The 24107-nt window shown below is 31.8% G+C and overlaps 2 protein-coding genes across 2 annotated transcripts; both read right to left on the reverse strand.

The window, feature by feature from the left end:
• Nucleotides 1-5292: 5292 nt before the first annotated feature.
• LOC139859777 (protein FAR1-RELATED SEQUENCE 5-like) lies at nt 5293-18011 on the reverse strand. Its single transcript, XM_071848550.1, has 7 exons — nt 17906-18011; nt 17322-17381; nt 7008-7908; nt 6660-6918; nt 6252-6574; nt 6046-6103; nt 5293-5883 (listed from the first exon to the last, which is right to left on the reverse strand). The coding sequence occupies exons 1-7, from the start codon at nt 18009-18011 to the stop codon at nt 5293-5295; spliced, it is 2298 nt and encodes a 765-aa protein (XP_071704651.1).
• A 2676-nt stretch (nt 18012-20687) lies between these two features.
• Nucleotides 20688-23419, reverse strand: LOC139857175 (V-type proton ATPase subunit c1-like). The gene is made up of 3 exons (XM_071845909.1): nt 23228-23419; nt 22351-22636; nt 20688-21005 (listed from the first exon to the last, which is right to left on the reverse strand). Exons 1-3 carry the CDS (start codon nt 23307-23309, stop codon nt 20873-20875), a joined length of 501 nt encoding a protein of 166 aa, XP_071702010.1. The 5' UTR covers nt 23310-23419; the 3' UTR covers nt 20688-20872.
• Between the last annotated feature and the right edge of the window lie 688 nt (nt 23420-24107).

Raw genomic sequence — 24107 nt, forward strand, 5'->3', positions numbered from 1 at the left:
GAGATTCATCATCTCGTGTTAAATATAGGAGAAAAATTCTTCAGGAAATAAAGGAAAAAATTTATTTAAACAGAGGTAAAGTTTATATTCTATGTTATTATATCATTCACTGAAAGTAATATTATATTATTTTGTAAGATAATTTATTTTAAATGTCAAATACCATAATGAAATGATGAAAATCAAAAAAGATTCAAAAGAAAGTTTGGTGCAAATAAAATTTATGCAAAAACATTCATTATATGTAATTTTTTACAAAAAAAAAAAGAGGAAAATGTCTAAATCTACTTTTATTAGATGAATCAAAACAGTGTGAAAGCAAAAAATAGTGAATGATATGATAAACACCCATGAATGTTTACATTATAGATGTCTCAAACTAATTAGATTAAGTATTATTATGAACTTATAGTTTGTTAAAAGTAGAAAATAACATGTATATTAAGCATTACTAGTTTATTACTTGTTGCATGCAGAAGGTATGAATATAGAACCTCTACAAGTTGAACAACAAGAGAATCAAGAAGAAGAACCAGGTACATTTTTCTATTATTTATAATTAATAAAAATATCATGATTCATTTATATATATACATTTTATTGTTATGGGTCGACACAAATATATATGTTGAATGTCATTAAGTTTGTTAAATATTATAAAGTTGCAGAAAACACAAATGCTCATACTGAAGAGGCAGCAAACAGTGATAGAACAGTGACAATATATGAAAATAATGAACAGGAATCAAATGAAGGTAGTACTTATAAATGTATATAAACATTTCGCATTACATATATGATACAAAAATAATGAAAACTTTTTGTTGATTATAATGATAATTGATTTCTAACAATGTTATAATATTTATATTATAGATGTGATCATCATTGGAGAAAATCTTCAAACTGATGCAAAGACAAAAACAAGGTTTATCAAAAGATTATATGAAGAGAAAATACTGGGTAAACGAAAGAAATCAATTCCTAGAAAGAAAGCAGTCAAAGCAAAGCAGGGGTCAAAGGTAAAACGTGAACAAAGCAAAAAAGCAATAAAGAAACGGAAGAGTAACAAGAAAGAACAACCTGTGGAATCAAATGAATCCCCTGAAGAAGGTGAAACAACTAGTAAGAAAAGGAAAAGAAACAATGAAGAAGAACCTGTTACAAAGAAAAGAAAATTGAAAAAAGGCAAAAATATTCAAAAGCAACGGAATAAAACAGATGTTGCAGATGGGTTCACCAAATTGTATCACAGAAACACGCCAAAAAACTTATACCAAGCAACAAGGTTGCGTCAAGAGAACGAATCAATTCTATAACAAAAATTGGCTTTGGTAAATTGTTAGAGATGCAGTTTGATGAAATTCCAAGGAAGCTTGCATTTTTCTGTCTTTCTATGTACAACCCTGATACAAGCTGCATAGAACTACCTGCTGGAAACATACAAATAACAAGAAAAAGTATACACGAATTGTATGGTATTCCAATAGGTGGAGATAAAGTTGAAGCTCGTGTAAGGGCACAAATAGGGGGAGAAATGAATGTAAAGTGGAGAAGCATATATGAAAAAGGAATGTAAATCAAAAACAGACACTAGAAAAGTTAAAGAGCAGCTCTGATAGTGATCTAATATTTGTTTTGGATTTCATGGTACTTTTTGCATCATCGATGATCGAGCAAACAAAATGTGGCACAGTATACACAAAGTTCCTAGGCGTTTTAAACGATGAAAGTGACATACCAAAACTTGATTGGTGTGATTACCTGCTTACATGTTTGAATGAAACTGTTCGAGAATGGAAAGAAATAAACAATCCCGATGGAGCATTCAATGGATCAATCTCCACAATTGTTGTAAGTCTAATAACTATTATATATATTATCTATTACATGTAATATGTGTTATACATAATGCGTGTGTAAAAATTTATATCTTAATTATTAACATGAGATTAATAAAAAAAAATGAAGCTTCATTATGTCCAATCAACAATTCTTGATGGAACATATGTATCACCTAAAAGATCAACAATTTATGAATGGTCATCAATAAAGTTGAAGGATAGAGAAACTGCAGAAGTTAGAAAATGTGTGTTTGGTGATGTTATTGTAGTTCAAAGAGAAAAGGAGGCGAAGAAAACAAAGAACCTCGAGTTTGGATCTGAGAAAGTAAGAAAAATGTTTATTATAATACTTATGATGGATGATGGATGATGGATGTTTTAAATCTTATGAAATTTGCAATTTATTATTATTACATGTGTTGAAATTTGCAATTTATTATTATTATATGTGTTGAATATTTATTATTATTGCCAAAATGGTGGATTTAAACAATAATAACACATGGGGTGATGATGATATTAACAATTAAATATCTTATATATGCTGGAATATGTGAACTACCTTGTAAAAAATCTAAAAGATGTGAAGGATTATGGTCAAATCCTAAGTGAAGGTTTGGGACATTATCCAGAAAACAAAATTATTGAAGAAATTTCAAAAGTTCTTAAAGATTATTTTAAAGGGATGGACATCTCAGATGATGATTTTTCACCTAGTGTTTCTCATAATAATGATGGAAAAGAATTTAATTCAACACAACCTATTCCATTTCATTTACATGATGAAGTCTCTCAAACGAATGAAGAGAGGGATTTAGAGAATGAACATGTGAATAAAGTGAATAGAGAAAGTGTGGAAAAAATTGTGAAATCAAGAGGAGGAAAAAAAGCTGCAAATGAAAATGAGGATCAAGATGTGAGTGAAACTGATAAGCAGAGGAAAGAAAGTAATAAAAGTGGAAAGAAAGCTGAAAAGGAAGTTGAAGCGATTGAAGGCGTTGAAGCGAATGAAGAAGATGTGGAAGAAAATGTAGAATTATCAGGAGGTAAACAAATTGTAGTTGAAAATGAAAAACAAGTTGTGGATGTCAATGAAAAGGGGAGGGAAGAAAATGATGAAGGTGAACGAACAATTGAAGAAGTAATAATGAACGTAGTGAATGAAATGGAAGAAATGGGCAATAATGAAGAATCGGGTGAGGAGGATACACGAGAGCAGGAAAAAACTGAAGAAAAATTAACAAAGAGACAGAGAGAAATAAATTTGGCTGCTGTATACCGATCACCATACATAAAAAGACAAGTAGACGTTGGGGCAGGATTTACTAAGGCAGAGTATAAAATTCTAAGATACATCAAGTCTTTCAAGCTAAGTGCATGGTAAAAATACTTGGGAAATTTTAATAATTTGAATTTTAAATACCTTAAATATGTATAAATATTTAATTATACTGATGTTGTTTCAGGGAACAAGTATTTGGAAGTGAGAAGGTGAACGGGCATTGCTTCAGCATGTGTATGGCTAGTTTGATATATCGAGCTAAGTTGTTTGCCTCTATTGTTGATGTTTGGTCATCAATATTGAATGAGGAAGAAAAGACAGCTGATCTGACCAAGCTACAAAGATTTTATTTGACAACTTCAATATTTGTAAGTTTATAAAAATAATATTCATTTATATAATTTATAACAAGGAAAAAAAAATGCATTGAGTAAAAATTGTGATTAAATTTTATGTTAACGTATAGGCAGAGGGAATGCTTGAGAATCAATCAGAGGAAAACCAAAATAAATTCAATTCAAGTGTTGATGATATTCTGAAATATTGGCCCAAGGCAGCAAAATTTGAAAATTATGATCTGGTATGAAATAACAAATATTTTGCTAACTAGCTAAATTAAATATACAATAATATTTTATAAAATCATGTATGATATTGCAGGTCTTCTTTTCGATATGTGTTGAAGATCATTACTATATTATAGTATTCAACATGAAGAACGGAAAGATTGAACTTATCGATAATGTAAAAGCTGACCTTCAATTCAAGGACCAGTATGGAAACGTTCCAGAAAATGTGGTATGTAGAATTTTTAAATAATATTACATATGCTGAATGATATTAAAAGTAAATAAACTTTATTATTATAACAAAAATTTTAATCAATTTTTATTATTACAACGATTTAATATATTGATTTGTACAACTTATAGGAGCTTTACTTCAAATTATTTAAAAAAGGTTGGAAGTATGTACTACAAAAGATTTTTCGGTAAAGACGTTGTGTTAAAGGAAACGAAATGGATGACTGAAGACAATCAAATTGACTGTGGTATTGTTGCTATGAGACACATGAAATGCTACAGAGGAGAAGAGAAGTGGTATTGTGGATAAGTGGATGAATCAAATTTTCAGAAAAAGCAGCTTATGAGCCTGAGATCGCATTATGCACTTAAGATTTTGACACACGATTTGAATGAACTAAAATCAGAGTTTTTGCAGAAAATGAAGAGTTATGAAGAAACAACAAGTGATAAAATCAAGAAGCAGACTGTGGATAAGGCGAAGGCACAAGCACTGAACAAGATTGATAAATGGCATAAGAGAAAATAGAATGTATTCTATTTCATCATTAGTATGTAAAACAATTTATATTTTGAATTCTGTATTAACCGTATTGTGTGAATCATTTAGCATGATATATTAACAGTATTTTGTAAATCGTTTAACCTGCGTATTATAAGATATTATGTTGATGTTACTTAGTTAATATGGTTCACATTAATATTTTACTAGTTACACGCTTTGTTATATGTAAAGTAAATTACACCAGTTGGTTATTATATACATTAATTGTTTTCTACTTAGCGATTTTGTAATCGTTGACTGAATTACACTAATTGATGCATACAGTATACACATTTGATGTTAAATAAGATGAAGCTAACTACCGTATTGATTAAAAAGTCCAAGGCTAAGTAACATTACATGCATTGAATATTATGTACTAAGTAAACTTAATACATAATAACATTACATACATTGAATATTATGTATTAAGTAAACTTAATACATACTAACATTACATACATTGAATATTGTGTATTAAGTACTTAATACATACTAACATTACATGCATTGCATATTATGTTTTAAGCATGAATTGAACATCAAGTATTAAGCATGATGACATAATAACTGTTGGTATAAGTAAACAAATGAGATGCAATAATACTCGATCTAAAACATAAACACATTTGAGTCTGAAAAACTTAAAACATTCAATGTAAGTAATGGTATGATCTTTAATAACACGCAGTCTAAAACATGTAAAAATTAAGGATAAAAAAACAATAAACAATCAATCTTGAGATTCACCAACTTCTTCATGTTGTTCATCCATCGAGTCATAGTCTTCATCATCTTCATCATCTTCATCAACAAGCTTCATCTTTTGTTTACCAGCATTTCTTTTGTCACAACTTCTCCTATTATGACCAAGAATACCACATTTTTGCATGCCCTCTGCTTCTTACCATTTCTCTCAATAGCAGGTAAGTATCTCTTGTTACTACTCTCACCTTTGTTACTTCTCTCACCTTTGTTATGCACGCCCTTTGGACCATGAACATTAGCAAGAGCAGGCCTAGGGAAACCATACAACTGCTCAGTTGCAGCAAATCTAGAAGGCACTGTATCATCATCCGAATTAAAAAATTCACTAATAAACACATCAAACTTGTCTCTTAACAGCTCAAGTTTTTCAGTATCATCCTTCAAGAAAAAGAGTGCTTTTCTAAATTTATTGAGCAGCTCTTTCTTAACCCTATAAGATGCAACAAACGGATTTAACTCAGAAGCTATGGAATTGAATACTTCAGACGCTCCCTTTGACCATCTCTTCAGAATATATCGATCAGGAATAGCATGAACTTCATTTATATAATAAACAACGAAAACATGACGACACAAACGTCCTTCACGTACAAACAACAAACACGAGCAATCACATTCAAATGTCTTCTCATTAAATTCAACCTGAAAAACAAAAATTGGAATGCAAACATTTAAAAATAATTTAAACAGCAAAACATGCATCAAAGATAATTATATTAAAATAAACATAAAAAGTTGAAAATATTGTATACTTACATGGTAATCCCACTTAGGACGTGGTTAAGGAAACTTTTCTTGAATTACACAAATTAGCTTATCTCCTTCAACTCTAGAATTTGTTTGATAGCTTGAAGAGGAAGATCTGCAGATTTCATCTTGAACAAGTAAAAAAAACACTAGGGGTATATATATATATATCCCTAGCATGTTTCTCAATGCGCTGAGTTGTTGCAAGTTTAACCAATTTGTTCTCCATTTCATATTCAAGAAGACGATTAGTATGTCTTTGCCTTTCCATTGCCGCCTCAAACCCTGAATAAAAAATAACTAAAGTAGAACATATGTTCTTGCATTTACTGAAAAATGCATTCTCACTCTCTGAAAGTGAAGAAGTTCTCATCAAAGCATTCATAGGGGTATCCATGAAGAAGCATGGTACCCACATTTCTTTAATTTTGTACATGTCATTGAACCATCTAACTTCATGCAATTTATAGTCATCAATCAATGATTTCCAACGAGTCTCAAACTTTTCAGGTGTTTGTTGCTGATTCCAGAAAATTAAATTCATACGATCCCGAAAATTAGGAGTATCATACAATTCGTGGTCAACCTAAAAAATATAAAACTAACATAAAAAAGTTGAAAAAAAGGCAAGTAATAAAAATTAAGAAAACAAAAAGTTAAAAACATAAAACCTTATCACGCAGCTTGGAACTTATATGCCACATGCACAATCGGTGTTTTGCATGTTTAAATTTCAAATCAATAGCCTCTTTCATTGCAGGATCATGATCGGTGACAACTAATGAAGGTTCATTCCCAAAAGTTTTCAAGAAACAGTCTAGAAACCAGTTAAACGATTCAATACTTTCACCAGTAAGTAGAGCAGCACCAAAACACACAAGTTTCTTATGATTATCAATTCCAGTAAGAGGAACAAACAGCAGCTTGTACCTGAAATACAATTTAACATAATTAATAATAATATTACACACATTGAATGTTAACAGAATAAATTAATAAAAACAAAAGTAAAGACTTACTTGTTTGTCTTGTAAGTTGCATCAAAAGACACGATATCACCAAACTCTTGATAATTAACTTTAGAGACATAATCAGACCAGAAAACTCCAAGTAAAGTACCATCATTACCACATCTATACTCGCAAGTGAAGTTTGGTAAAACTTCTTGCTTTCGAAGAAGATTCTCTATAAAAATGTGTGCATCACTTTCACCTACATACCGATTCATGTCACGCCTAAAGTTTTGAAAATCAATAGAAGAAGGACCAACCAGACTAAAACCACCATTAAGATCTGAGATAATGTTATAAGCGGTAGCAGCACCAACATTAGATTTAGTATTTAAATCAAACAATATTTGCGCGTCGTCTAAACCAATCCTTCTGTTTATCTTCATTTGCTGTCTATTACCTACAGAAACTAAATTATGATTGTGACCTTCATAGAACTTCCAAATCATCACCTTATCACCAACTAACTTACATCTAAGAGATGCAGAACAACCAGTCTTGATTGTGAAAACTTTACGAATAAGAGGTTTTTTTTCCTTCTTTCTTTTCTTCCTTTTATCAGCTTTAGAAAGTTCAACATTATATTCACCATTACCATCAACATCAACTTCTGAGTCACCTTCAACATCACCTTCCACACCACCTTCAACTGAATCTTTAACAATAGGTAGATTAAAATCTACAATAGAATCATAGGCGAGATGACTAGAAGCATCGGATCTATTACAACAAAAAACCTTGTAAATAACAATCCCAGCTGCATTTCTATTTTGCGAAGATATTTTAGTATCAAATCCACCAGCCTCGCCATAGGACTCATAGAACAATTGACATGCATCATATGATTGAAATAAAGTACCAATAACAGGTTTCAAATGATCAGGAACAACAGATAAATATTCTTGTGAACCTGATGTGTGCAGCAGCGTATACGAAATAGTTTTATTTTTAATACGAAATACTACGAAATATTACACAAGTTATTTATTTATTTATAGAGTGGATATACCTAAACCTTGCTACAACACTTACAGCCAGTGTACCTAATCGTAGAGTAGTGTAGTTTTTAGTAAGTCTGGTTCGTTCCACATGGAGCTAGCTGAGTTTAACGCTATATTTTTAACAACTAAATTTATATAAAATATATATAATTATATATAGTAATATTATTATAAAAGGGGTTTTTTTACCGTTTAATGACCAGTTTGTCGATTTTAAATAAAGCGTAAAGATAAATGACGATAATATAAATGACATAATTTAAATTGCGATAAAGTAAATTGCAGTAATTAAAATGACAGTAAATAAAGGTTCGATGAAATATGAAATAAAAGTATTATGCTTATTTAAACTTCCGTAATCATGATGTTCGACGTGTTGATTTTAATTTATTACCCGGGTTAATTGTCCTTTGTCCTGGTTTATTTGATACCTATTTGGTTTTTGTCCATAATAGTCCATTGGTCATAATTATAAAATGCTCGTTAAATTAACATTATTTCCGAAGTCAACTATTCCAACTAATTAGGGATTCGAACTGTAACAAGGTTTTAATACTTTGTTAATAATTACACCAGGTTATCGACTGCGTGTAATCCAAGGTTTTAATACTTTGTTAACAATTACATCAATTATCCTTGTATGTAATCCACCCCTGTTTTAATGAGATATGAATATTAATTTACCCACTTGATCAGAATGAATAATCAATTACCCAACCCAAATAATTAATTAAATGATCGTAAAAGATGTCGTATAAACGTCACTAAATAGAACATACATAATCATTTTAATAATTATTCGATTAACTAATTTGAAGATAGGATCGACAGGTTCCAATATGTTGTCATTCGATTAGACAATACCCCCTATCTATTAATAGTCAGTAGTCCAATGTCCACAAGTGTCGGTCTTTTGTCCAAACCTTAATTATGGTACAAAATCTAATAACCCCGTCATAATATTTTAGTCTAACATCACGATTACTTTGGCTCAAATAAGCATAATAATAACTTAGTTACGAGACATTAATTTAAAAAGGAAGAACATAGCTTACAGTGGTGATTAATCGCGTAGCGTTGCACGGACAGAATTTTGACTTAAAACCCGTAAAACATTCTTAAAATAACTTTATTATTATTAACTTAAAATTAAAATTAAAAATATAAATATAAATATATATAAAGACAGAGTGAGATTGAGATGAAAAATGGGTACATATTTTGGCCAGAAAACGTTGCATTTATAGGACTTGGGCTGGATTTTTCAGCCATGCGATCGCATGGAATTAACTCTTCCAGGCCATGTGATCGCATGGCCATCTGGGACAGCTCACATTGCTTTGTACTCTAGCTTGTCAACGTTATATTTAAATATATATAATATATAAATAATTTATATAATTATTTAAATATTATATTATATTCTTGTGCATAGTTGACTTGTAATTTTGGGTCCGTTAACTCACGCGTTGATGCTCGGTTTATGTCTCGGTTCTGGTTTCTCGAACGTCCTTTCGTACGCGTAGATATCTTGTATTTTGCGTTTTGCAATTTGTAATTTGCACAAAAAATTATTTTCCTTACCTCCCAAAATCCGCGCAAGTCTTTAACTCACTTTTAGTGGCACTTTCGAGTGCACTATGGCTTTAGTGGCACTTTTTCTTCAATTCTTTAATCTTCATGCTTTGTCTTCACATTTATTTATTTAATCGATTACAACTTAAAAATAGAATAATTACAACTAAAAACTTTACATATTGGGATGATATTGTGACTAAATATATGTTCGTTTAGAGCACTATCAAATATCCCCACACTTGAGTGTTGCTTGTCCTCAAGCAATATATAACTTAAAATTAAATCACACGAATCACTTCTTTATTCTTCACACTTTATACATTAGTGATTTCGATACGGCGATATAAACAATGATAGTAACGATGTGGTTTACAGTCCCACATGACTATAAAAATTTAGATCCTTAAGGAAATTGGATCTTTATGAAAACATTTGATCTTTTGAAAATTCATTCGAGCTTTTACCCTAGATAAGTTTTCCGAAATAAGCCTTCACCGGTGTTTGCAAAATATTTTTGTGGGTTTCAGATTTTAAAATTTTAGCTCAAAACTTGCGGTTTTGTGTCACCCACTTGCTATCCTTGTATTGGAAAAGCAACACGTCCAGTATACTTGCTCCGTATATTACCTTTCGGTAAACTACCGTCCGGTTGTAAAGGAAAGCATTGATCAAGCAACTGTTAAGGCAATGTCTCGTGACATGCTTTTGATTATGGTCTATAACGTGTTGGATGCAATTACTATCCTTTGTAGGAGCAATAGTAAAGATCACCCTATAGTTTTTCGGTCTGGCACAAGGTCCTGTCTTCGACCATGCTATGCAACCACCGTTCTTACGGTTGACACCCGATTTGGTTCAGATGACCTAATGAATTACGGTGAATTCTTAGGATTTTACGTTCAATGGTAATGAACGCATTGAAAATGGGTTTTCAGAAAACAAATCGATTTTAATTTGATCAAAATATTTTCTCGTTCAAGCTCGAGTTTAGATATCATCGAATTCCATGAGTTTGTAATTCTCAGTCTTTAAAGTCAATCTCAAGGATTGAGTAATATCAGTCTTAAAAGCTAATTTTTGATCTTTAAGGAGATTATCCTTTCTGGGGTCTGATTTATTAGTCTTATCAAGCTAATTTGCACGGCACCCTCCCCATTTTACGAGACAGATCCTCTCATGGTTAGGATAAGTCTGACCACTTGGCGACCCTGTTTGATGCTAAGGTCCGTGGATTTCCTGCTGATTTTAGAGATGACTTTTCTAGATTTTTCATCAACCTACAGCTGGTCTGGACGACAACTTTCTGACCTAAATCAAGAAGCGCGTGTCTTTTTCGGGAGACTTTACTTCCTTTTAATGATGGAATTGATTCATCGTGTAGATCCATCTTTCTTTCAAATATATTACAGTAAATCGGGTAAAACTGATTAGTTTAGTCCAAAGCAAAAGTACCTGCAATAATCTTGTACAAATATGTGATATATGTTTTGAAGAACTTGGTAAATTCTTCCCAAACTTAGCTTTTATTTATTTTTTCTTTGCCTTTTTATTTTCCTCTATTCCATTTTAAATGAATTCTAACGTTTTGGGTTGTTTGTTTCTCCATTTATGTTCTCTCCGAGATAACAATAATTTCGGTATTACAACCTAGTTTTATCGTTCATAAATATGTATAAACATGATTTTGAATTCATTTAGTTGAAAATTTTCAAATTTTCACAAAATTTGGCAATTAAACTAAGTGTAAATTCGAGAGAATTTATAACCCTTCCCCACACTTGAGATCATGCAATGCCCTCATTTGCATGAAATCAGACTATAATTATAAATTCATGAGGGTGATTAGTGTAGAAAAGTGATTAAAAATACCGAGTATGCAAACATATTATTTTATATCACATTTGATATTTTGCGTCTTGTCGTCAAAATTAGTAGCTTTTGCTGAACTTAATGTCAGTCTTTGAAAGTGCGATGTTTTACCATGTTTTGTACATAAGATAAACTACAAACATACATAATATTTTTTTTATTATTATTATTATTATTATTATTTTATAAAATCTTTAGTTATTAAAACAATTTAAATGAATAATTTTTTAAAATTTTGTTTCCTTTTACTTTAGGTAGTTTCGGTATGTTTACCTAGTTCGTCCCTCGACAAAATTTAAAATTTATCGTTAAAGCGATTGTTTTAAAAGTAAAGATTTTTGGGTTTTTTTTTTTTTGTATACTTTAGATCAATAAAATTAAAAATAATGATAACAAAATTTTTCGCCCCGCCCTCGGGTAAAGCAATTTCGGTTCCATGACCTAGTCTTCAACTTACGATGAATTTTAGAAATCATTTTTTAAACTTAATGAAATAAAGTAATTTGTTGTTTTTTAAAATCACACAAAAATTAAATTTAAAAATGCATATAAATTTCATATAAACCTACAAAACAAAATAAAATTCAGAATGGGGGGAGAAAACTAGTTCTTTAGTGTCTGCTAGTGGAAAAGACCAAACGGATTCCATTCTCGGAACTACACGAGAACAGAACAACTAATTCTAGACAGCATTTTCTTTTTAGAACATTTGAATCTCCCCACACTTAGGTAGCTGTGGTGTCGAAATTGTGATTAACTTTATCGTCAATTTCTCTTGGACCATAATCAACTTGCATATCTGTGACTTTTGCTTTAAGCCATTGGTCGGATTCCTGTGTAATATCCACAAATTCAACTAGTTTCGTCTTTTCTTTCGGCGATAGATTGGATACTAACTGGTTACATAACTTAAAGTTCCCCTTGGTTCTAGCATCACGAATCCATTTAATAAGTTTCTTCATTGAACTGTTAATAACGGGGTCATTTAATTTCGTACCAACAACGGGGTTCTTTGTTATCAAGTCATCATTAGGCGTTACTTCATCTTCCCCACACTTAGGCGTTTTATTACTGTTAAGCACTACCGTTGGAGTTGGTAAAACAACATGGTTCTTACCAATCGTTTTTGTTGGTTCAACAGTTTTGGTTGGTGGAGATTTAGACTTTCGACTCACAAAGGTGATCGATTTGTCATCATTACTAAGTGTCATTCTACCTTTTCTTACATCAAATAACGCCCCGGTGGACGCTAAGAATGGTCGACCTAAAATTAGAGGAATGTTTGAGTCCTCTTCTATGTCAATGAAAATGAATTCGACTAGAAAGGTTAAATTATCTACTTGAACGGGTAGGTTGTCAGCAATTCCAACTGGGTGCCTAATGGTTTGATCAAAGAGTCGGACACTCATCTCTGTTGGACTTAACTCACCTACTCCTAATCTCTTATATAATGAAAGAGGCATAACACTCACACTCGCACCTAAATCTGCTAGTGCATCATACATGACACAATCACTAAGTAGACAAGGAACAATAAATTCACCCGGATCACCCACCCTGGGTGGAAGTTTTGGTGGAACTGTCTTCACCGGGTTTATCTTTACGGTTTTTATTTCTTGTACTTTCTTATTCATCTTCTTCTTTCCAGAGGTATCACAAATTTTATTACCTATCACTTGCTCATACTCAACTCCTTTTCTTGGAAACGGGATGGGTGGTCTGTATGGTGCCACCACTGGCTTTACATACTCAGTTGGTGGTGGTGTTGTAACTTCTTCATTGTTACTCACATCTAAAACCTTCCCATCTTCTGGAGCTGGTTTTTCAGAATTTGTTGACACCATATTAACATTCTCATTCCGAGGATTTACTTCAGTATTACTTGGTAGCTTTCCTTGTTCCCTCTCACTCATCATGCTAGCAAGAGTACCTACATGTTTTTCTAGATTCAAAATGGAAGCTTGTTGAGTTCTTAGTGACTGATCAAACCTCTCATTTGTTTGGGTTTGAGATATAATAAATTGTATTTGAGATTCCATTAGCTTTGCCATCATTTCTTCTAGATTTGGCTTTTTCTCTTCGGTTTGTTTTGGTGGTTTATACAAGCTAGGTCTTTGTTGATTGAAAGTGTTGTTTTGAGTTGGTTGGTTATTCGAACCTTGTTGGTTGTACGAGTTATTGTTAGGTCCATTTGGATTGTAAAGAATGTTTTGATTTCGATTAAAGTTTGGCCTTGGCGGTTGATAATTATTTTGATAATTATTTCCCGGCCTTTGGTTCATGTAGGAAACATTCTCACGTTGTTCCATCGTTTGCTCAATGTGACAATCTTTCATTAAGTGTGGTCCACCGCATTGCTCACAACTGATTCGTATTGCGTGAATATCTTTATTCATCTTTTCCATTCGTCTCTCAAAAGCATCTATTTTTGCGAAAACGGAGTCAAAGTCATGGCTAGAATCGGCTCTAGCCGCTTTAGATGATCGAAAAATATCTTTTTCTTGATGCCACTCATGTGAGTGGGATGCTGTGTTATCAATGTCTTTGTGAGCTTCGGTTGCTTTTTTCTTCATAATGGAACCACCAGCTGTTATGTCGATGTCTTTTCGTGTAGCAATGTCGCATCCTTGGTAGAATATTTGTACTATTTGATAAGTGTCTAAACCATGTTGCGGACATCCTCTTAACAACTTTTCAAATCTTGTCCACGCCTCATATAGAGTTTCATTTGGCTTTTGTGTGAACGTAACTATTTCTCCTTGAAGTCTCACAGCTTTAGATGCCGGAAAGAATTGTTTAAGAAATTTTTCAACTAAAACATCTCGTGTATCAATCGCCCCTTCAGGTAACGATTCTAACCAATCTTTGGCTTCTCCCTTTAAAGTCCAGGGAAATAACATGAGATAGATTTGTTCATCCTCCACTTCTCGGATTTTAAATAGAGTACAGATCCTATTAAAGGTTCGAAGATGTTCGTTTGGATCTTCTTTTGACGTACCACTATATTGGCATTGATTAGTTACCATGTGTAGGATTTGTCCTTTGATTTCATAATCTGGCGCATTAATATCTGGCTTAATAATGGCGTGACCTTGGCCCGTGCGTGTGGCTCTCATTCGATCTTCCATACTTAGAGGTTCCGTTACTTCCATAATTGAATTTGTTGAATACGAATCACTAGAGAATTCTGATTTAACGGTTTGTGGTTCAGGAGGAATGATAAGTGGTTCTGGATCTTGGAATTGTCCTTGAATATCCTCCGGGTTCTCGGTAGTGAAGTCGGGTTCAAAAAATGGATTATCGGAAATTTGAGTTGGAGTACTTGGTAGACTAGATGACGATTCTAAAGAAAAATCAACGGCGACAATGTTGGCTAGATGTCTTGATCGAGTTACAGGTGGTGAACGTATGAAAGGTGGTGAACGTTTTGCTCGGTGCATTCACTGAATATCCTATTAGTTATAAAAATAAAAATTATATAAGTTATCAAATTAATAGACTTTTCTGATTTTGCCCATGTTTCGAATAGCCAATAGATGCAGCAGGTAGCCAGGACCCTTTAAATCGGAAGCCCACAACTCGCCACTAACAAATCCAACTATTACTACGAACCAGAAAATTTTGGATGTCTATCAATTTAACCGCTTAAAATAATTTTTCGTTGAAATTTAAAGAAATTTTAGAGAAGAAATAGAAAATTCTATGTCCTAAAAACTAGAGCGTCGAGAAATAAGAAAGAAAAAGAGTGCGTCTAAAAAACGTCGAAAAATAAAAATTGAAAAATAAAAGAAAGTAAAGCGTCGAAACTTAAAAGGTATTAAATACTAAATCTAAAAAGTTGCGCCTAAAGGTATTAAAGCTTAAAAGGAAATCTATATCCAAAACGACAATAACTTAAAAGGCACTAAAATATATAAACGGCGTCGCAAAATTCTAAAGCGCCTAAATCTTAATCTAAAGAAAAAGCACTTAAGGGATTTTACGGCAAAGTCTTAAAATCTAGAAATAAAAATTAACTACGGCAAAATACTAATCTTAAAACTAATTACAAATGAAAATTTATAAAATTACGAATTAAATGTTTAAAATATACAAATTATAAAAAGAAACAAAAAAATGATAAAATCACTTATTTTTATAAAAATATTATTTTTATATTATTATTTTATAAAAGTATTAATTTATTATATTAATAAAACTAAATATAAATTAAAAATACAAAATAAATAACAACTAAACTAAATTATTATTAAAATAAACCCTAATTAGGTAATTAATAATAATAATAATTAATTAACTTAACCCTAATTCGGCTGTCTTAGGTTTCAGACGTGTCAGACATCACCATGCGGTCGCATGGATTTGAAGCTTCCGGTTCATGCGATCGCATGGGCCTGAAATAAAGGTTCGATGAAATATGAAATAAAAGTATTATGCTTATTAAAACTTCCGTAATCATGATGTTCGACGTGTTGATTTTAATTTATTACCCGGGTTAATTGTCCTTTATCCTGGTTTATTTGATACCTATTTGGTTTTTGTTCATAATAGTCCATCGGTCATAATTATAAAATGCTCGTCAAATTAACTTTATTTCCGAAGTCAAATATTCCAACTAATTAGGGATTCGAACTGTAACAAGGTTTTAATACTTTGTTAATAATTACACCAGGTTATCGACTGCGTGTAATCCAAGGTTTTAATACTTTGTTAACAATTACATCAATTATCCTTGTATGTAATCCACCCCTGTTTTAATGAGATATGAATATTAATTTACCCACTTGATCAGAATGAATAATCAATTACCCAACCCGAATAATTAATTAAATGATCGTAAAAGATGTCGTATAAACGTCACTAAATAGAACATACATAATCATTTTAATAATTATTAGATTAACTAATTTAAAGATAGGTTCAACAGGTTCCAATGAGTTGTCATTCGATTAGACAATACCCCCTATCTATTAATAGTCAATAGTCCAATGTCCACAAGTGTCAGTCTTTTGTCCAAACCTTAATTATGGTACAAAATCTAATAACCCCGTCTTACTATTTTAGTCTAACATCACGATTACTTTGGCTCAAATAAGCATAATAATAACTTAATTACGAGACATTAATATAAAAAGGAAGAACAGTTGCACGGACAGAATTTCGACTTAAAATCCGTAAAACATTCTTAAAATAACTTTATTATTATTAACTTAAAATTAAAATTAAAAATATAAATATAAATATATATAAAGACAGAGTGAGATTGAGATGAAAAATGGGTACATATTTTGGCCAGAAAACGTTGCATTTATAGGACTTGGGCTGGATTTTTCAGCCATGCGATCGCATGGAATTAACTCTTCCAGGCCATGCGATAGCATGGCCATCTGGGACAGCTCACATTGCTTTGTACTCTAGCTTGTCGACGTTATATTTAAATATATATAATATATAAATAATTTATATAATTATTTAAATATTATATTATATTCTTGTGCATAGTTGACTTGTAATTTTGGGTCCGTTAACTCGCGCGTTGATGCTCGGTTTATGTCCCGGTTCCGGTTTCTCGAACGTCCTTTCGTACGCGTAGATATCTTGTATTTTGCGTTTTGCAATTTGTAATTTGCACAATAAATTATTTTCCTTAACTCCCAAAATCCGCGCAAGTCTTTAACTCACTTTTAGTGGCACTTTTGAGTGCACTATGGCTTTAGTGGCACTTTTTCTTCAATTCTTTAATCTTCGTGCTTTGTCTTCACATTTATTTATTTAAACGATTACAAATTAAAAATAGAATAATTACAACTAAAAACTTTACATATTGGGATGATATTGCGACTAAATATATGTTCGTTTGGAGCACTATCAGAACCATCAACACTTTCTCTAATTATTGAAGATATATCAACTTGTTCAACAATTTCTCCAGAACCTAAAAATACAAAATATTGATCATGCAATGTTATTAGCAATATATTTATTATTGGTGAATAGAAACATATCATAAACCCTTAAAAACAATAAAAAAGAAAAGAAAATTTATAATAATAATAAACATATGTAATGTTCATAAGAAAATCATGTATTTAAATCAGAAAAAAAAACAATTCACATTAAAACGTGCAGGGCATGTAATGTTTTTAGAAAAATATTTATCATTAATGAACAGAAACAATACATAAACCATCAAATAAAATAAAAACAGCAGACAATAGATAATAATATTCATCATATGTAATATTCATAAGAAAATAAAGTATTAAAAGCAGGAAAAACAAAGTCACATTAATACATGCAACGCATGTAATGTTATTAAAAATATTCATTATTAATGCACTGAAACATAACATAAACCCGAAAATAGAAGCAAACAACAGAAAACAGATAATAGATAGTAATATTGATCATACGTAAATAAAATTAAAAAATAATGAATGTAAATCAGAAAACACGTACATTCAGCATCAGACTGTGCAGAATCGAAACCAGATGAAGCAGCGACGGAAGTAGAACCTTCAACACGAGAGGTAGAATCTGAAGCACAAATAGAACTGGAAGTCATCGCAAACCTTGATTACACATAAAAAAGTAAAAACGAATCAGATACGAACGATATAGAACTAAATTGAGCAAAAAAAAAACGAATTAGATGAACATATAAACCGTAACTCAAACGTTTATGATGAAGACGAAATCACTGAAAAATTGTATGAAGATTCGTAATTGAATATTGACGAAGAGAGAACGAAACCCTAATTCAATGATGATCGACGATAAAACAAAATCAATTATATCAGTTAATAAAAGGAAAAAAGAAAAAAAAAATTACGAAATGACAAAATTACCCTTTCAATACAAATAAAGGATGCGGCCAGGAAGCTGGAACAAGAAGAGGAGGTGGAATATTACGGGCTGTTGGATCAAAAATCAAGGGTGGGATCATGAGCTTCCCCCCTAAAAATCACTTCCCTCTTGATTATATCCGTATATATATATATATATATATATATATATATATATATATATATATATATATATATATATATATATATATATATATATATATATATATATATAAAGTATGAATATATGAAAATATATAAGAATGATATAACTAAATAAATTAATATATTTGTTCGATTACAATTATGTGTATTAATATATATATACAAATTATATAGGTTCATGAATCTGAAGCCAACCCTGCATTGTTCAATGTCGTCATATGTATTTTTACTACAAAATACAATATAGTGAGTTCATTTGATTCCCTTTTACTCTTTACATTTTTGAGACTGAGAATACATGCGCTGTTTTTATAACTGTTTTATTAAATGCTTTTTAGATATATTTATTGAACTGAGAATACATGAACTGTTTTTATAAATGATTGACGAAATAGACACAAGTATTCAAAACTACATTCTATGATAGAATTATTTGGATTCAGAGGTTCGATTTCTTTAAAGATTGTATTATCGACCATCGGTGAGATGATTTTGCATTGCACTACGCATTAGCTACCGTTGTAAAATTATTGTTCGATTTCTATAAAGATTGTATTATCGACCATCGGTGAGATGATTTTGCATTGCACTACGCACTAGCTACCGAAATGGTTCGATTTAGTAGTTAGTAACGGTGAGATGATTTTGCATAGCACGACGCATTAGCTACCGTTTTAGCTACCCTCGGTGAGATGATTTTGCATTGCACGACGCATTAGCTACCGTTGTAATATTGTTTATGGTGAAATTTAGTAGTTAGTAACGGTGAGATGATTTTGCATTGCACGACGCATTAGCTACCGTTTTAGCTACCCTCGGTGAGAAATTTTTGCATTGCACGATGCATTAGCTACCGTTGTAAAATTATTTACGGTGAGATGATTTTGCATTGCACGAAGCATTAGCTACCGTTATTGAAATTATATTGTATTAACTACCACGGTGAGATGATTTTGCATTGCACGACGCATTAGCTACCGTTAGTGAGTTTGTTTTGAAAGGTTCCGGTGTTCTTCATATGAATGATTTTATAGCAGGAGTAGACCTGCACAGATTGTTTTCTAAATATAAGTATCTTGTGGTCTATTATATAATTGAAAATGATTGGTTATGATAAACTAATAAACTCACCAACCTTTTGGTTGACACTTTAAAGCATGTTTATTCTCAGGTATTAAAGAATTCTTTCGCTGTGCATTAGCTCATTTTAAGGATATTACTTGAAGTCATTCATGGTATATTTCAAAAGACGTTGCATTCGAGTTGTTGAGTTCAACAAGATTATTATTAGGTCATTGATAGTTTGATATAATATGAAATGGTATGCATGCCTGTTAATTTTCGATGAAATGAAAGTTTGTCTTTTAAAAACGAATGCAATGTTTGTAAAATGTATCATTTAGAGGTCAAATACCTCGCGATGTAATCAACTATTGTGAATCGTTTACAATGTTTATGAACGGGTCATTTCAGTTGGTATCAGAGCGGTAGTCTTAGCGAACCAGGTCTTGCATTAGTGTGTCTAACTAATAGTTGATTAGATGCATTAGTGAGTCTGGACTTCGACTGTGTCTGCATGTCAAAAGTTTTGCTTATCATTTCGTGTCGAAAATTACCTGCTTATCATTCTTAGGGAATCACTTGCTTATCATTCTTAGTCTAGACACATCTTACTGCATTGACTATATGAATAGTGTATAGACAAAATTATGTAGACTTTTCCTGACAGCTTCCGTAGATTCCTCCGTAACTTATGGGATCTTAGTATTCTATATACATATGAAAATTATGTGTTTCTAAGTCCTATAATCTATCTCATATCGAAAATCAATTCCCTGATCGTACGAAATGGATCCTTCAACTAGTTCCAGTTCCTCGGATTCCGACAGCTATTCCGATATGGATTTTCACACGAGCTCCGGCCGCAGTATAACCGGAATGGATCAACTAATTAGTCATCTTCAGTTCTGGATGAATTGGGGATGAGTTCGTAGCCTACTTAATCATTGGAGATAAGAAGAAGGCGATCCTTTCCATCCACCGACTTTCCCTTTTGACGAAGAACCTGAAACACTTACCGGCGAACCTGTTCGAAACACCATTTCCTCTCTCAGAGTATCTCACCACGACTATATCATAACTCAAATTCTAAACCTTATTCATTCGCTCGTTCCTATCGACAATCATCCCGGAATAATAGAAGAAGTCAACGAACTTATAGCATGACTCAAAAAGACTACATAGCAATAACATGTTTCCATCTCTTATTAATCAGGAATGCACATGAACCAAAAATACTACCAATACAAGTTTAGAGTTGTTCATAAGACGGAAAACTAAATGGGGACCAAACAAATTGGAATCAATCTTCAATTTTCAAAATAAGTACATACAAATATATGGCGTGGTTTTCATCTTAGTCTGCTCTAGATTGACCAGCACGGGAAGACAAGATGATACCCACAATGAGACCGTATAGGGCCAGAGCTTCAGCAAAGATGAGAATTAGGATCATTCCGACAAAAAGTTTTGGCTGCTGCGCATTTGCTCTGTGTAACAAATAGTAGAACGTTTTAGTAATTATCAGTGGCAAAATAATTAAACACATAAAGACGTAGATGTAAGAAATGTAATACGGAGTATGACTTTTTGAAGTATCGATGAGACTGTTAAGAAAGCTTAAGCCAATAGTTCTTATAATATCCAATGACCATGATGTCATGGAGACATTGCACGGTAAGATATAGTGAAATCATTAGCACATGCCATTTCTATGTGTAGTTACATACTTCGTAATACTTAATACTGTGAAGCTTAATATACCAACAGAAAAATAAATTTAATGGCTCGAAATAAAAGTTAAATACACATGGTATGTCCACTTACAGGCTTACATCATAGAAGATAAAAATAGTAATAAACAGATTTCATCACAAATAGACCACAAGTCTTCCTGGCTGAAGTAGTAACTTAGGGGTTAAAATTTCCAAATTCATGAAATGTTGAATTAATGACTTTCACACCATGCAAAAAAGTGTACATCCTAATTAAGTTATGCTTTCTTTGATTTATTTATTTTTTCTTCGTAAAAGAGACGGGAATTATGGATATAATTTACTAAAATCACTCGGATTCTTGACCCTTTATGGCCTTTTGTGCTTTGTTTTGTTAGTTTGCTAGTTTTTAGTTTGGGTCTCCTATTTACTTCTTGTAATATAGTTGGCTGTGTTGTTGGGTGCGGTTTTCTTTGGACGTAATTTTCTTTTTAATCTTTCTTTTTAAGAGCAAACACACACATGACACATCCTTTTTGTCCATGAGGGGACTCGAACTCACAATCTCAAGGTTGATGAGTTCCCTTGACACTACTGGGCCAGAAGCCCTTTTGGGTAGTTTACTTTTTCATCTAATGGTAAATGGCAATCTGCAGTTTCCAAAAACACTATTATCATTTAATTAAGAAAATAAGAAGAGAAAAAAAAATAAAAAAAGAACCACATGCTACCTACACATGTATCCCTTAATCAAATCCTTTGTATCTACCGTCTCTATATTTTGTTCATGTAATGCTTAATCCTTGCATTGCTATGTAATCCCTATCGATATATGAAGTTACTCAACGCTGCTCACACATACACAACACAGAAATGTGATAGCATCAATGACCCTAACAATTGAATTTCTACAATGCCACAAATTCCATATTGTGTTCACTAACTACAACATAGATGCACCATATACGGTTTTCTTCTAAAACTCCTAGAAAGATAACAAACCTACTACTATCTTCAATCATATATGTAACCTCATGCAATTCAAACTACAAAATCATTCTGAATTCTGAATATGTTATAATAACACAAATACAAATCAATTAAGAGTTAAAAACAGTACCTAACACCAGCATCACCTACAATCCCGATCGCCATACCAGCCGAAAGACCAGCAAGACCACAAGCCAAACCAGAAGAAAGGTGTGCATATCCATCAAACAAATAATAGGATTTTGCCTTAGGGTTAATACCAGTACTGATAATAACAGCAATGATCAAACCATAAATACCAAGCACACCAGCCATAACAACAGGAACAATAGATTTCATCACCAATTCAGGCCTCATCACTCCCATTGATGCCACACCTACACCACTCTTTGCTGTTCCATATGCAGCTCCCATACCTATAGATATACAAACAGGTATACATACATTTATAATATTACATTAGAGCAAATTTGGGGTACTATTGGTGAATAGTACTCTTTTCAAGCTTAATCGACTAGTACGTTGTGTAGAAACAGTTGTACCCAAAAAACTCATTACTAAACTACAGTGATTTTATTTTTTTATTTTTTTTAACATTTCCCTTTCATTATTCCCCACCATTTTTACTAAAGGCGGGCAAAAAAAGTATTACCATTTTGTTTTTAAACTTATTTTTCTCAAAAAAACGTTATTCTTCCTTCTTATTTAGCTATTTTTACCTTTCTTTTTCCTTACAATTTCCGCTTAACTTTCGACAACAACATTTCGTATATACTAAAATAGAAAGTTGAGATTCGCAGCAACGCGCGATAAGCCCTCTACTAGTTATATTTATATTTATATATATGAATTACAAATTAAACACAGATCATAATTTTCTAACAGATCTCTAATTATTACGTATACAAATTAACAATGAGATATGAATAAGTGGTTAATTAAGATATTAATGAAATAATAATAGTGAATTTAAAATCTAGGGTTTGAAATTGGGATTAAGGAAATACATGAGAAAACGAGAGCAGCAGCGGCACCGAGGAAACCAAAGAAAGGAGCGGTTTCATCACCACTGAAGGTTGAATCTGCCATTGTTGATGGAAATTGGGAGTGAAATTGATGAAATTATGTATCGGGGATTTAGAATCAGTGTGTGTATGTGGTAACGATGTGTATGGATGATTTGGGGATAGTTTATGAAGGTTCCTATCACCTTCTTACACTTGTCGTATTCGTATGCTCATCACGTCGTCAGGATCTATACAAATTTAAAATTTTATTGAAATTTTCTAATATCTTAGACACGCATCAAACAGTTTTTTTTTTTTTTTTTTTTTTTAAATATACATATTATTACTATTAGTATTACTACTATCTATTAGACAAAAATGATGAATAATAACTAGAGGCGTTTTCGTCTTTTCACCCTTTTTTTCCCCCTAAATTTAATTTCACTTACAAAGCCCCCCACCCCCTCCACTTTTCCAAACAATCAAATCGAAACGGAGATGCACATATATTGTTAATTTAAAATAACATTTAAGATTTCACGGATTATACCTTTTAGTTTGACTCAAGTTGCGCTTCAACGACATCATCGTTAGCCACGAAATAATATATAACGACCCTCATTTTTTTTTTCTTTCCATCTATATAATGCCAGAACAAAAGATTTAAGTAAAATGAATAAACTCTAAGTATTAATAAAAGGTCGTTATATAACATACGAAATTAATGAATGTTAAACGAATAATAAATTTTATTCAACAACGTACGCGTAAGAATTTTTATAAAAAAAGAAATTTATGTCATAACATGATTACATATAAAATACTTATATTACTTTTTTTTTAGTTAATATATTATACAATTAACTATATAATAAATACA

This window comes from Rutidosis leptorrhynchoides, chromosome 7, assembly GCF_046630445.1.
Source record: "Rutidosis leptorrhynchoides isolate AG116_Rl617_1_P2 chromosome 7, CSIRO_AGI_Rlap_v1, whole genome shotgun sequence".
NCBI classification, from domain to species: Eukaryota; Viridiplantae; Streptophyta; class Magnoliopsida; order Asterales; family Asteraceae; genus Rutidosis; species Rutidosis leptorrhynchoides.